The 15,195-nt window shown below is 35.3% G+C and overlaps 1 protein-coding gene across 1 annotated transcript in view; it reads right to left on the minus strand.

The window, feature by feature from the left end:
- DNAJC10 (DnaJ heat shock protein family (Hsp40) member C10) overlaps positions 1–15,195 on the minus strand; it is a 41,723-nt gene that overhangs the window by 578 nt on the left and 25,950 nt on the right. The window contains exons 13-21 of the mRNA XM_049773548.1: positions 12,965–13,092; positions 12,538–12,654; positions 11,467–11,568; positions 9,420–9,575; positions 7,529–7,662; positions 6,149–6,202; positions 5,780–5,927; positions 3,122–3,241; positions 1,236–1,340 (exon numbers count right to left, since the gene is read on the minus strand). Of these exons, the coding sequence (XP_049629505.1) occupies positions 1,236–1,340; positions 3,122–3,241; positions 5,780–5,927; positions 6,149–6,202; positions 7,529–7,662; positions 9,420–9,575; positions 11,467–11,568; positions 12,538–12,654; positions 12,965–13,092 (1,064 nt within the window). The remainder of the gene's footprint in view (positions 1–1,235; positions 1,341–3,121; positions 3,242–5,779; positions 5,928–6,148; positions 6,203–7,528; positions 7,663–9,419; positions 9,576–11,466; positions 11,569–12,537; positions 12,655–12,964; positions 13,093–15,195) is intronic.

The following is a 15,195-nucleotide window of genomic DNA, read 5'->3' on the forward strand; positions in this document are numbered from 1 at the left end:
ATAACTGGAAAGGAATATTGTATGTTTCTTATATATCCATACATGGCAGAGACCAGTTTCACAAAATTTCCAAGTCTGTCTTCAGTAAAACAATTTTACTTGATATTTTTTTTTTTTTTTTTTTTGGTTTTTGGGCCACACCCGTTTGACGCTCAGGGGTTACTCCTGGCTATGTGCTCAGAAATCGCCCCTGGCTTGGGGGGACCATATGGGACGCCGGGGGATCGAACCGCGGTCCGTTCCTTGGCTAGCGCTTGTAAGGCAGACACCTTACCTCTAGCGCCACCTTCCCGGCCCCTTACTTGATATTTTTATGATTAATAATTTCAGAGATAAGTTACAATTTTTGAAGGAAACATTTTGGCTAGTTACTAATACAGTCAAATAACAGGAGAGCATTATGTTCATTGAAACCAAGATTCATCATTCTTTCTTTCTATTCTATACCAGAGCTGAAAGTTCTACTATGGCTCTATAAAATAGATCTTCAGACCTCTAAGATGCTATGCTGTTCATCTGTATTTTGAGTTTTAGGAAAAAGAATCCATGACACTTTAAATGTATATTACTATCCTATTCAAGAAACACTCCAGTATTTAAAAGCCATTTGTAAGGATAACCTACAATACTGATTTAGAAAATGGAGAGCACTGTACTGGTCTCGTGAAGCAGATCAGGAAAAAGGATATACATACTTCTTGAGAGACAACACAAAGAGCCAGGATGAATGTGGGTCCTAACAACTCTATTATGAATAGAAATAAGTTGGCTATCCAAAAGAGGTGGTGTGATATTCCAGTGTATTTATTTTTAATGAGTTGGTACTTTTTTTTTTTTTTAAAAAAATACAACTGAACAGAATTCAAGTGTTTTATGGCCATGGCCACTTATAAATTTCTTTGGTTTGGTCCACACTTGGCTCTGTGCTACAACTACATGTGCTTGGGGCACACATGTGGTGCTTGGATTTGAACTATTGTTGCAGCCACAACTGCATGCAAGCCAGTGCCATGACTTCTGCAAGATCTCACGCCCACGATCATTTTCTTCTGTTCAATGTTTCACCTGTCTGGATTTTGCTGTCTATTGTATATACTCACTGCCACCTTTTACCACAGTGAAAATTTCCAACCACTTTTACTGTTTTTGATACTTTATGTTTATTGACATAAGTAATGTATAGTTAGAAAAAAATTCAGGTATTTACCAGTATCAGCTCTAAGCTTAGTACTTACCTTATTTCTCTTTTCATGATCTTGAAGATTCTCCAGTTTTTCATATATTAAGGCAGCAATCTCTTTTGCATCCCTGCTATCAATATGCTCTCCCCAAATATTTTTCTAAAATAAAAAACACTCTTATTATCTATTGGGCATTTTCTTTTTTTTTTTTTTTTGGTTTTTGGGCCACACCCTGTGACGCTCAGGGGTTACTCCTGGCTATGCGCTCAGAAGTTGCTCCTGGCTTCTTGGGGGACCATATGGGACACCGGGGGATCGAACCGTGGTCCGTCCTAGGCTAGCGCAGGCAAGGCAGGCACCTTACCTCCAGCGCCACCGCCCGGCCCCATATTGGGCATTTTCATCTAAGAAATTTAATTAAATAACTCTTTAAAGTCTTAAGCTTTTTTTTTTTTTAAAGTTTGTTTGGGGGCCATAGCCGATATTGCTCAGAGCTTACTCCTGGCTGTGTGTTTAGGGATCACCCTTGTATTGTCAGGGTACAATACAGGGTGCCAGGGTTAACCTGGGGTTAGTCACATGCCATCCAAAAAATCCTATCTACAATAGTATCACTTGAGCTCAAGTGTAAAGTATTTGAAACTCAGATATCTTCAAGGAAGTGACAGTTATCCTTTAATTTACCCAGAATAAATACTGGCAATACTAATATAGGAACACATAAAATAATCCCTTGGAAGAAATGCAGGACTAACTTCAACTCGTTCAACGCATCTAAACTGTAAAAGACAAAATGTTTCCAGATGACTTCAAATTGTTCTAATTAAAAATAATCACTGGTGAGGCCAGAGAGATAGTCCAGTGGGTATGGTGTTTGCATGTGGCTGACCTGAATTTGATCCTCTGAGAACCATCAAAAGTGATTTCAGAGTGCAGAACCAGGAGTAATCCTGGAGCATCATCAGGTGATGCTCAAACTCCCTTCCATCAAAAGGCCCCAACTACTGGCTTAGAAGAAATAATATTTCAATGATGGAATCAAAGAACAGTAATTTTTATCACATAGATCACTGGTCTGCTTGAAAGCCAGCACCACTCTGTAAAAATACTGAATTCTGTCATCATCAGTGATTATTATTGTAATTGTCATTTTTGAGAAAGGGTTACTTCTGGCAGTGCATGGGTGACCATACAGTATGCTGAGGATCAAACTGGGTTAGCTGCGTGCAAGGAAATCTCCCTACCAGCTGTACTATCCCTCTGGTCCTTACCATGTGAATATTAACTGCTGACTGAAGACTAATGCTCAGAGAAGTATCTGCCCTCATGTGTCAAATGGACTAAAGATTATTAGTCTAAACAATATTTATTCTAATAAATATTCAAAATATATACTAAGGCACAAAGACTTTTAAAAGCCTTATAATTTTTATATTTCCCTTTCCTGGAAAAAAGAATTAGAAAGGTAAAACACATGCTGATTATATAAAGTAGGAACATACAACTTCATAGAAAATGATCACCTTGAATTCTATTAATCTAGAGATTACTATTAGTACCACTTTGGTTCATGTCTCTAGTTTCTCTATTTACATGTATAAAATATTTTAAGGATTAATTAGAGCGGGTAGGGTGTTTGTCCTGCCTGCAGATGACCCTGGGTTCCATCCCTGGCACACCACATGGTTCCATGGGCTCTGCCAGGAGTAATTCTTGAACAGAGGCAGGAGTAACCCCTGTGCACTGATGAGTGTAGCACCCCCAAGAAACAAAATTAGTATGGCAATTCAACATCAAATAGAATCCCTTTAAGAGTATTTTGATGTGCAGTTAAAAATATTCAAGACAAATGGAGAAGAAACTAGAAACCAGACACTTTACAGATTTAAAATAAAAATTGGCTTGGTTAAAGGAAGAGCCCAAGGACAGCCTGGACATACCTTTCTGCCTTCATAGGGGTAAAATCTAACAGATGGGTAGGCTCTGATGCCAGCTTTCTGGCACGTCTGAACATGAGCCTGACAGTCTACTTTTCCAGCTTTGACTTTTCCTTTAATCATCTGAAAAGAACAAAACAAAACACAACAGAAAAAACATGGTCTGAGTTCAGTCTGGTTACTTTAAAATTTTTTAAAACATTCACAGAAGACTGCTTCCAAATTCTTTTTTTCCTAATGTAAATTTTATACAGTTAACTTTTTTACAGTGGCCATGGTTAATGTGGAGGTGTTGAATTCTTGATGGTCCTGTGGTTTGGCGACTGAAGTTCCAGCAGTGCTTTAGGGGAGGGATGTGGAATTTAAGAATCAAACTCGGGACCTCACATGCCTCACTTTACAATGTATAAACTCCTTTCCAAACGTACTTCCAAGTTCTTCTTAAACTCCTTTTACTTAGCAGTACCCTTTTCAATGCCTTATTAAAAAAAATTGAGAGGGGCCGGCGAGGTGGCGCTAGAGGTAAGGTGTCTGCCTTGCAAGAGATAGCAAAGGAAAGACCGCGGTTCGATCCCCCGGTGTCCCATTTAGTCCCCCAAGCCAGGGCAATTTCTGAGCGCTTAGCCAGGAGTAACCACTGAGCATCAAACGGGTGTGGCCCAAAAAGAAAAATAAAAAACAAATCCCTGTTTAGGGATTAGTTCTGGCAAGGTGAGGGGGGTGCTGGGGATCAAAAATGGGATGCAAATACACCCCAAATACAAATGCAAGGCAAAGTGCCTTCTACTCTGGACCATCTTTCTGAATTTATTTTTTGATAAAAAGGTATTCTTTTAAAACCTTCACCTTCATTGTTCACTTGGCAGTTAATACTCATATGATAGTCTAGTTTTATTTCTACTGCTCCTTTAGTATAACTTCTATCTATACATTTAATAATAACATATTTTTCCAAAATGGAAAGGTGATTTTCATTTTCTTCCGTTTACCTGACATTGCTAACATTTGTCACTTTTCCTTCTAGTCCTTGTTTACATCTCCTTTGAATGTTTTCCTCATTTATTTTTCCCATTTTTGGGGATGCATCATGATTTACATCACTATTGGTGTTATACAAAGTATTCTAACACCACATCCACTTCCCTCCAATAGAGTCCAAAAAGTCCCTTGATCCTTTTACTCACTCTCTCCCCACACTTGGTTCTGTTGACCAACTTTCTAGTTCTACTGGCCCTGGCCTTTCCCTTACCATGATTCTTGACACACTACGTATCAGAAAAACCCTTCTATATCTGCCCTTTCCTTCTGACTGACTTCACTCAGCATGATACTCTCTAGTTCTCTTCATGCAGTGGCCAACTACAAGATTTCATCTTTCCTTATAGCTAAGTTCTTTTCCCTCATTTCTTTTAAAATAATTAAAGGATCACTGTTGCCTCTAATGTAGGGCTACAGTAAAATTCTTTGTATGTGTATCACTGGTACACATAAGTACTGAATGTCAGAAAAAGCTAGAAATGTGACTAAAATAGTTGATTTATACTTAAAAGAGTCTCCAAATTGGCTCTGGGGCCTGATGATCCAATGTACTCTTTATAAAATATGAAAAGATTCCTGACACATCCAACCATTCATGTCTAGTGCTTAGTGCATATTTTGAGTATAATGAAATTACTAAGGAAAAGTCTACAATGTAAATAGCTTGGGGGGAAAGGATCAACCCTTCTACCATACCAAAGCAATGGTTTGGGGAATGAAACTCTCCTTATTGAGACTCCATTTTTGCCAGTGCCTTTTTGTCTTTATACTGTTATTACTAGAGTTCGGGTTGTAATCCTTGAACACATCCCACACTCAGGTCCTTGTATCTTCACAAATATCATCTTCTCTGTTTAATTGTGATCTTTAGCCAACCTTTTTTGACTGCTAGCCATACTATAATTCTATCAATATAAACTTTGGTGAGTCTCTTATTTCCTCCTAATATGACTGACATGCTTAATTCTCATTTCACTAACATAGTGATTTGTACTTTTGTGATATGTATTTATTTGCATTCTACTTAATCAGTTGATTAAATGTTAAAGAAATGAACCAGCAAAGAAGACAGAGACTTAAATACGAGATTTAAAGCTTTAAATACTACATTTTAAATATAAAAACTAAATTTATACTTAAATTTAAAGATCTAATATTTTTGTTGTTTTTTTTTGGGGGGGGGGGCCATACCCAGTGATGCTCAGCAGTACCCCTGGCTATGCGCTCAGAAATCGCTCCTGGCTTAGGGGACCATATGGGACGGCAGGGGATTGAACCGTGGAAGGCAGGCACCCTACTGCTTGCACCACTGCTCCGGCCTCAAATTTAAAGATTTAAAAGCTTTAAATATTAGGACCTATTTGGTGACTGTCTGTGGCATCAGAATAATAGTAATTGGGGAATGAAAGAAGAGCTAAGTAGGAAACATAAAGTTTCTATCTCTATGGCTAAGCAGATGATGTTACCAAGTTAGAGAATATGTTAGCTAAAAAATGCTAATAAAGGAGATTATAGTTACAGCAATGGAGTTATCTTTTTAAAATTCAGAAGACTTTAGCATTATAATGAGTTATCTAATTATTAAAATATGCATGTGACCACAATTTAAGTAACAATACTTACCCTAGCCAAAAGCTCAAATTCTGGAGCAAAATTTTGGCAAGGTCCACACCAAGGAGCATAAAAATCAATCACCCAATGTTTTTGCCCTTGTAAAACCTTTTCATTGAAAGTTGAAGGTGTTAAATCTATTGATGCTTGTGGTAAAAATCTGTAGCAAGAGGACAAATTTGTTTTTACTATAAAAAATCATATTAAACACTAAAATATAATAATGCAATGATCTCTGAGTGAAAAATGACTTCAACGAATGATAGTCTATTATATTCAGATCCTTGACCTTTAATTCACAATAAATTTAATTACAGACATAAAATGAAGGTGAATGCATTAGACTTCCTATATACAGTGGAGCAAATGATGATTACTCACCCAAGACCCCAGATTCTTAAGGAATAAGCATCCCTATTCCAACCACTGTAGCTACTAAAAGAAAAAAAAAAAAACAGAAATTGATAACTGCGTTTTCTAACATGGGTATGCACAAGAATTAACTGTAGCAGTTTTAACTTTTCTGTATTTTAATATGCTTCAAATAACATTATCTGTAAGTCATATACTACTCGGAACCACTATAATATATTCCCTTACAGATTTTGACTGGTTATTTTTATTGATTTATCTTTTTCATGATCTTATTTTCATTTCCAACTTTTACCAAGACTATGATTTACAAAACTGTTAATAAATTTTATACAAACACAGTTCTAACATCACAGTTACCACCAAAGAGTAAATTTCCCTCCACCAATGTCTCAAGGTTCCCTTTCAGCACTCCCCTTTCCTTAGTATGCTCAGTTCTGTATGCAGGATCTATTGACTTTAGCCATTCATTCCCTTACAGTACAGGAGAGAAGACAGACATTTTCTTTCTTTCTTTTTTTTTTTTTTTTTTTTTGGTTGTATTTGGGTCATACCCGGAGGCACTCAGGGATTACTCCTGGCTCTGCACTCAGTAATCTCCTATGGCAGCATGGGGGAACATATGGGATGCTGGGATTCAAATCGCCATCTGTCCTGGATGGGCTGCATGCAAGGCAAATGCCCTACCGCTGTGCTATCTTCTCTGGCCTCAAGACATATACTTTCATTCCAAGTGAAAGATCCTGTTTAGGTACTTGGTATTGCATATGGTCCCCTAAGCAGTGCCAAGGGTCACTCCTAAGCAGAGTCAGAAATAGCCCCTCATCACTACTACTGTGTTCAGTCCAGCATCCTTATACCCAAAGTTTGTATTTTCCATTTTTAAGTCTTGCACTTGAGTTTTTTGCTTGTGTTGCTGTGGGATAGCAAGGAAATGGAGAAACACATGGGTTAAAATCTTAACTTTAAGCTTGCACACTTGAGGGATCTAAAAAAATTATGTAAGAATTTATAATAGGAAGAAAAGGTAAAAACTTTAACTTCTTGGGCATGAAATGAATCCTACATGAGATAATATGAGCAAAAAAATAAAAAAAATAAAAAAATAAAACAAAACTAGTACAGTACCTGAAATCAAATCAGGGCTTAATGTTACCAATTCTCATCTTAAATTCTGCAAAGCAAACACACCACTTGCAGTATGATCTCTCCTCTATTTTAAACTATTAATTTCGTGAACATCAACAGTATCAATTTTCTTTGAATATTCTGAATATTCATTTACATGCTCTCTTGCACATATAGAATAAAAAATTGGGCTAATATTTATTTAAAAAAATAACTACAAATAAATACCATAAATACCCTTAAACTACAGAGAATACTTACTGATATTGATCCTTCTTATTTGATTTTTTGGGATAAAATCTTATCTCAGGATATCTCCGAACATCTTCTTGGGAACAAAAAGAATGATACTGTTGGCAGTCTATACTGCCCACATTAATCAGTCCAGTTAATGTCTACAAAAAAAATAAGACAAATAAGAAGTGGTTGGAATAAATTTACCTTCAGGCTTTATTTACACAAATTTTTCAGTAGAGCTGAAACTTTGAGCAGCTTATATTATCTATCCACAATTTTCATCAAACACTAGGATAAATTACAGTTAATTTTAATGAACCAGAAATTTAATTTTAAAGCCAGAACTTAATAAAATTAAGTTTGCAAGTAACTGACTCCATCTATTGCAGTCTAAGCAGTAGTATCAAAATTGCTATGGGAAATAATTTATTTAAAAAATTCTTAATAGTAGAAACCAGAAAATATAGCAATGAGATATTTCAAATGGAGACAAAGATTGCTAGTAAATTGATCTATGTCTAAACCCAAAAATAATTATTGCACATGTTAAAATACTAGAAATTACTTTTATATTTAATTTAGTTATCTTAGAAACAGAGACAAAATAAAATTAAAAAAAGAAATAGAGATAAAATAGTAATAGTATCTGAATTCTTTCTAAATTTTGTTTTGCTTACCGTGTCTATTTGCAACTTTATAAATCTTACTAATGCTAAATTAATTTTTCTTTTAAGGACCACAATACTTTTAAGAAATTAAACTTTTAAGCTCTGGAAAAAATATTCAAAAAAAAAATTTTATAGCCAAGAACTTGATTTGCCAATGGCTCAAATTTACCATTCAACCACAGATCTTTGCAGAGGTGTCAAGTCAACAAAACTTCAGGAATGCTGGCTGGTATTTGGGCTGACATTAACATTTTTGAAGTGAGTGTGGGTACCCTCCCCCCATCTTCTGGTACTTCTGAAAGGCCTACCAGCTGAAACCACTCCCCACAAGAGCTGCAGTCTAAGCCACATGGAATTCTTGGAGCGTGGTACAGCATATGTGGCCATGCAACAACTACAAATTTTATTTATTTAGATTTTCATTGGATTTTGGCCACATCTGCGGTGCTCAGGGGTTACCCCTGGTTCTGCACTCAGAAATCACTCATACAGTCTCAGGGGACCATGTGATGCTGGGGACTGAACCTAGGTGGGCCATGTGCAAGGCAAAGTCTCTACCAGCTATTGCTATAGCTTTGGCCTCACATTCCAATTTTTTGAATAGTCTCATCCCAGTAGGAATACAGCGATTTAAGATCAAAGTCACTTGATGTTCAGAAATGAAAAAAGTAACAGAAAGATCAAGTAACAACAAAGGCTTAGTAATCCTTCTGACGAAATTTAATAATCTCATTGTGAGACACAATAAATTTTACAAATTTACTTGTTGCTATGCTCATTTTTTCCTTTCTTTTTAAAAATGATTTTATTTCTACTTTTCTAGAACTGAAAGTGTTGTGAACAAGTATATAATAGTCTTTTTTTTTGGGGGGGGGGCACACCCGGTGACTCCTGGCTATGTGCTCAGAAATCGCTCCTGGCTTGGGGGACCATATGGGATGCCAAACCGCAGTCCATCCTAGGCTAGTTCGGGCAAGGCAGATGCCTTATCTCTTGCACCACTGTATCAGCCCCAGTCTTTAAAAAAGTAATTGATTAAAACAACAACAAAAACCAAACCACTAACATGTACAATGTGACATCAGAAAAATGATGATCCTAAATTATTTACATATCAGAGGTAAACAAAATTGGAGGCTAATTTGTATGATCTAAATTATTATTAAGTTACAATCAAAGTGGTGTGATCAACTCAGTTTCCAAAAATGGTTAAATATTCTTAATATTAAAATTTGAAATAGTTATACCCGGGCCATTCTTTTCCATTCTGGCATTAAGAGTTGACATGGCTGACACCATGGAGAATAAAAATCAACCATCCAGACTTCGTCACGTTTTCTTTCTTTAACTAGTTCATTAAAAGTGGTTGGTGTGAAGGAGATAACTGAAGGATTCTTAAGATCCTAAAGAGAATATAACATCCATTATGAAACACTGAAAAACTTAAAATACTTAATTCTTTACAAATTGTCGGTATGTATCATTTAGAAAAATTCCTGTTAATAACCTAAATTTTAGAATAAAATTATTTTTAAGACATGTAATTCCTAGTTTACTTTTCAGTTTAGATTTACCTATCAATTTCCTTAAACTAGCATATATTCTATTTTTATGTATTATTAAAATCAACTTAGGCAAGAAAAAGAGGCGATTTTCCTTATATAAATAGACAAAAGTATAAATCGATAAGTACTATGCACTACCCAATTACCAACATAGGTAATATAATCCTTTCTTGAACCTAGAATAGTTGGATTGAAATAAACTATTTTTCCTGACTTTCCACAGATCAGTAGCCTCAAATACCCTTGGCAAAATTTCAGTCTATCAGGAATAATACTAATAAAAATGTCCAATTCACTGGGGAAACAACAAAAAGCAGTCTGAAACATCAAAAAAAAAAAAAAAAACCCCCTTTTATTACAGAGTAAAAATAAATTATTAGGACAGAGAAAATGGCCTTTACATGGATAAACTAGATTTTTCCACTTCTTCCAGAAGTCCTCTGTTAGTCAATCTAGACTGTTAGGGAAAAAAGGAGATGCTATTATCTACTGCAATATGAGCAGAACTAAAGGAATCAGAGGGAGGACAAACATAAGTCTCTCTCATGATATGGAATATAGTACAGCATACTGGACACACTGCAGAATGGTGAAAGGCCCTGAGAACGATCTAGAGAACAGAATCTATCAACGGGGTGGGATTGGGGCATTGGCAAAGAGATGCTGCGTGCTCAGTGTGAACTAGAACATTACATGTTTGACACTTAAAAAACTTTAAGTTTAAACAATTTTTTAATTTAGGAACTGTCATTTTACAAAGGTGTTCATGAAAGAGTTTCAGACATACAATGGTCTAACACCAATCCCATAACTAGTGTCATCTTATTTTTCCTAGTCTTGTTTGTTTCCTTATCTTGTTACTACATATACCATAGGTAAGTGACATCATTTGGTATTTGTTCTGACTTCATGTATAACATGACACCCTCTAGTTCCAACCAAGTTGCAGCATATGACATAATTTTATCAAATCCTGTAGCTGTATAATATTCAACTGTCTATATACCACCACCTGTAACTGGACATTGGATTGATTGCAAGCTGTTGTATAATGATGCACCTATGTCCTTCTGAATGAATGTTTTTTGTTTTCGGGTAGATACCAAGAAGTGGAATTGCTGGGCCATATGAAAACTCTTTTCTTTTTTGAGAAATCTCTATACTCTTTTCCATATGAGTTGACTGAAACTGTACTATGACAGTACTAAAAATGATGGTACTTCAATAAAAATTTGATAAAAATTAGAAAGGGATGTTAAATATAAGTACTTCTGTATTACCAAGTCCATGGTAGAAAGCTTGCCACAATTAGTGGACCAGTGCAGATAGGGTTACAGAATGGACCACTATCACAATGATAGTTGGAACTGATCACTCCAGAAAATTGGGTGTTGAATGGAGAAAAAAGTGATATGTATGGTACCCCTTCATTAACAATAGTGGAAACCATTATGTATAAAAGGAAAAATAAAAGGATTTGAGAGAGAAATATTCTGGGAAATATTCACAGATAAAGGATAGTATACACTGTAAGACTGAAACACAATAATGAACAACTTTGTAGCTGTGGTGTTTAAATAGAAGGTAATAAAATAAAGTATTTAAAAATTTAATTTTCTAAAAAGTCAGAACATAACATTATGGCATAAATACATTTACTAGATAATATTAACTATACAAAATATACACATATATAAAGATTTATGGTCATAGTTTTATTTCAAAATACCTCTATGAACTCTAAGATCTGTTCAGCAGAATGATGTCCCTCATATTCATGAATGCTGGACTGGTTGAAAACCACTGTTGTTGGATATGCCTGAATGTTATACTGTTAGGAATTAAGAATACAAATTAATCAAGCATTTAATGCATTTCTCATTTCTTTGTTTCAACTTTTAACCAGCTTTGCCTTTATTTAAACTATTTTAAAACGGTTAAAATTATTGATGACAGGAAAATTTTAGGCAGGCTAAATTTAGTAAAGAAAATAGATTCGCAACTGTAGTGAGTACTGCTGGGTATGGCCCAAAAAATTAAAAAAAGAAAAAAAAAGATTTGTTGCTATTATTGTGGCTATGAAGCTATCAATTATAGGTATTACAAATAGTTGTGTTTAATGCCTTTTAGTGCCTCTCTCTAAACAGCATTTAGTTAACATGCTATAAAAATTCCATTCTACTATGATGAAATGTCTTTAACTCTTAAATCTTTTCCTCCCTTACATGCTACTCAACTAGAGCACAGTCTGGGGTCATATCTGGTAGTGCTGGGATGAGGGGAGATTCCAGGAATGTACCTGGTTAATACTGGGAGGTGGGAAGAACAGGAGCATGTGGTATGAGGGACAAAAATGGGGCAGGCCTCATGAATCATGTATTTTATTATCTTATTTCCTGAGGCACATCTATATACAATCACAAATATGACCTATTCATGTTTTAGACCAATTGTAATTGCAGATCATGATGATAAAATTATTTAATATATTTTGTTGGGGCCAGAGGGATAGCATGGAAATAGGGCATTTGCCTTGCATGCTGAAGGATGGTGGTTGGAATCCCCCAGCATCCCATATGGTCCCTTGTGCTTGCCAGGTACGATTTCTGAGCACAGAGCCAGGAATAACCCCTGAGCGCCACAGGGTGTGGCCCCAAAACCAAAATATATATATATATATATTTTGTTACCCTTAAGTATAGATGCATACAGGAAAAGTTATTTTAATATTAGACTGCTAAACAAGATCTATTTTACAAATGCATTAAATTAGAATAAAATATTTTACACTTTGTCTTACCCTATTACAGAGTCCTTCATGAACTGTACAATCCAGGGTACCAAACTTAAGTTGACCATAAAGATGTTTTGACGCTTTTCGTAACTCAGGTAATAAAGCTCGACATGGTGGACACCACTATCAAAGAGAAAACATGTGTAAACATGGACCCAAATTAAAAAAAAAAAAAAAAAAAAAAAAAAAACCACAACATTTTGTAGCAAGGAACAGACTAAGTAAAATAGCCATACTAAGCTGCAAATCATAAACCTACTCCTTGGAAGGAAGACTATATTACATTAGCACTTCCTTAGAAGCAACAGGATAGTAGCCAAAACTGAATAACAAAACTCTAATAACTCATGCCTCAAAGTTACCTAGACAATGTCTTATAGCTCGAACAGAAGAAAAACTAATTGCAGTGAAATCTGACAGATAAATAACTTACAGGGGCAAAAAAATCAACAAGCCATGGTTCTTTTTCACTGGCAGGAAAATTTTGAGGTCCGAGTGTAGTAACATGGGAATTAACGCTTTCTTTGGCAAAGGCAAGTATATCATACAGAATTTTCTTTCCTTTGAAATTAAATAAGACAAAAAATTAAAATTCACATTATACTTAAAATATTAAAATACAATAAGCTTATAAATAAAACTGATTTAGTGAGGTTTTAATGTTCTATTTGCTACATACACATGGATCGTCTCTGCCTTCTCATTTCCTGGCTCTTCTGTTTGTTAAATGAAGAAAATATCAAGACCTCTTTAAAATGCTCTATTTTCTTTAAGGTGCTTAAGTAGGATTTCCCAGAGTGATTCTTGCCTTCTATCTATGATAGTACCATAAAGCGATTTTACCATTAGTCTTACTATTTAAATGTACTATAATAATTGACCAACTGGTCTTTCTGCCCTATTTTCCTTAACTAAATAGTGAATCCAGCTTCTAAACTGACACAAATTGGATCCCACTGTCCCCTTATTTAAAAGTCTATGGTGATCTGTTACTCCCCTGTTGAGAATTATTTAGGGAGTAACAGATCACCAGAGACTTTTAATTAAGGGGACAGTGGGATCCAATGTGTGTTTTATGAATAGGCTGTGTCAGTTTAGAAACTGGGCCTGATTCTCCATAATCTATTTTCTAGCTTTCTATTTTTCCTTATACTGACTCTTAGAGAAGCTAATTCTTAACCAATGTGTCACTTATCATTGCTATATAATTAATTATATGTACATTTTATATACAATTCTCATGAGACGGGTCAAAGTGATAGCACAGTGGTAGGTAGAACATTTGCCTTGTCCATTGCTGACCCAGGACAGACCTCATTTCGATCCCTAGGGTCCCATATGGTTCCCCAAGCCAGGAGCGATTTCTGAGAGCATAGCCAGGAGTAACCCCTGAGCATGACCAGGTATGGCCCAAAAATAAAAACCAACAAACAAAACCCCCAAAAAACAAAAACCATTCTTATGAGACTCAAAAATATATTCATCTGTAAACTGGTGCTATATCTCCAATATTAATTTCTTCATCTTCTCTTCCCCAATAATACAATTATTAATAATGCAAGTGTTGATTCTCTGAGTTTATGATAAACTTGAGCTGTCCTTAGTATCCTATATCTTAAACAAGAATATTTGCAATGCAGAACTTTTGTTATTGCCATTTATTTCTTTGGTTTTAGGGTCACACATAGCATAGCTTTCTCCTGAATCTATACTCAGGAACTGTAGGTGGTGCCAGGAAATAAATCCAGGTCAGGTGCATGCATGCAAAGCAAGCTCCTTACCTAATATACGGCATTCTTCTCTGGCCTCTATTTTTTTGTATTTTAAATGTCTCCACTCCTCTTCATCTACATTACATAACTAATAGAATCATCTTTTCATACACAAGTAATTGCATTCTAACTGTTTTTGCTTTCATCCATTTTAAGCATTACCTTCATAAAAGGTTAAACTAGTTAAATAATTTTCTGCTTTTAATAAATGTCCTAACTTTTCCTTAAAGAATAAACTTCAAGATACCTTTAATGAAAAATGAAAAACATGATTTGAGGGGATTAGAGAAATAGTGAAATGGGCTGGAGCATTTGCCAGGTGTTTGCTACCAACATCCAGGCAAGTAAGTGCCTTACCCTTTCTGGCCTAATTTTAAACTTATTGAGAGAAGAGTGCATGCTTTACAACTTAGTATATTTAACATCCACCACACAGTGCTTGCTGCATAATAAGAATTTTATTTGTATTTGTGAACTGAATGTCACTCAATTCTACTATAGTTGGTAGGTTTTGTTTCTTTTGCAACACTGTTTTGAGGATAGGCCCTATCAAATCATCTAAACACTAGGAACTAAAAATGTACTCACATAAATATAAAGTCTCAAACAAGCTAACCTGTAGAAATGTAATTATAATTGGAGGAAATAACCAAGTAACTAATACAAAGGTCTCCTGGTTTACTAGAGGAAAATCCAAAAGAATGTCTATAAATTAAGAAGCTTCATTTCTACAATGTTACGGCAACTAATCTTTGCTTACTTTTGCCAACAAACAAGTCTCTTGAATTACTCAGCAGTCTAATATGTTAGAATACCTACTAAAATTAACACTGACCAAAATATGGAGTAGAAAAAATTAGAGTAAAGTAGTAAGTGAGAACAAAGTTAGTTA

Source organism: Suncus etruscus, chromosome 5 (genome assembly GCF_024139225.1).
Source record: "Suncus etruscus isolate mSunEtr1 chromosome 5, mSunEtr1.pri.cur, whole genome shotgun sequence".
Classification (NCBI taxonomy): Eukaryota; Metazoa; Chordata; class Mammalia; order Eulipotyphla; family Soricidae; genus Suncus; species Suncus etruscus.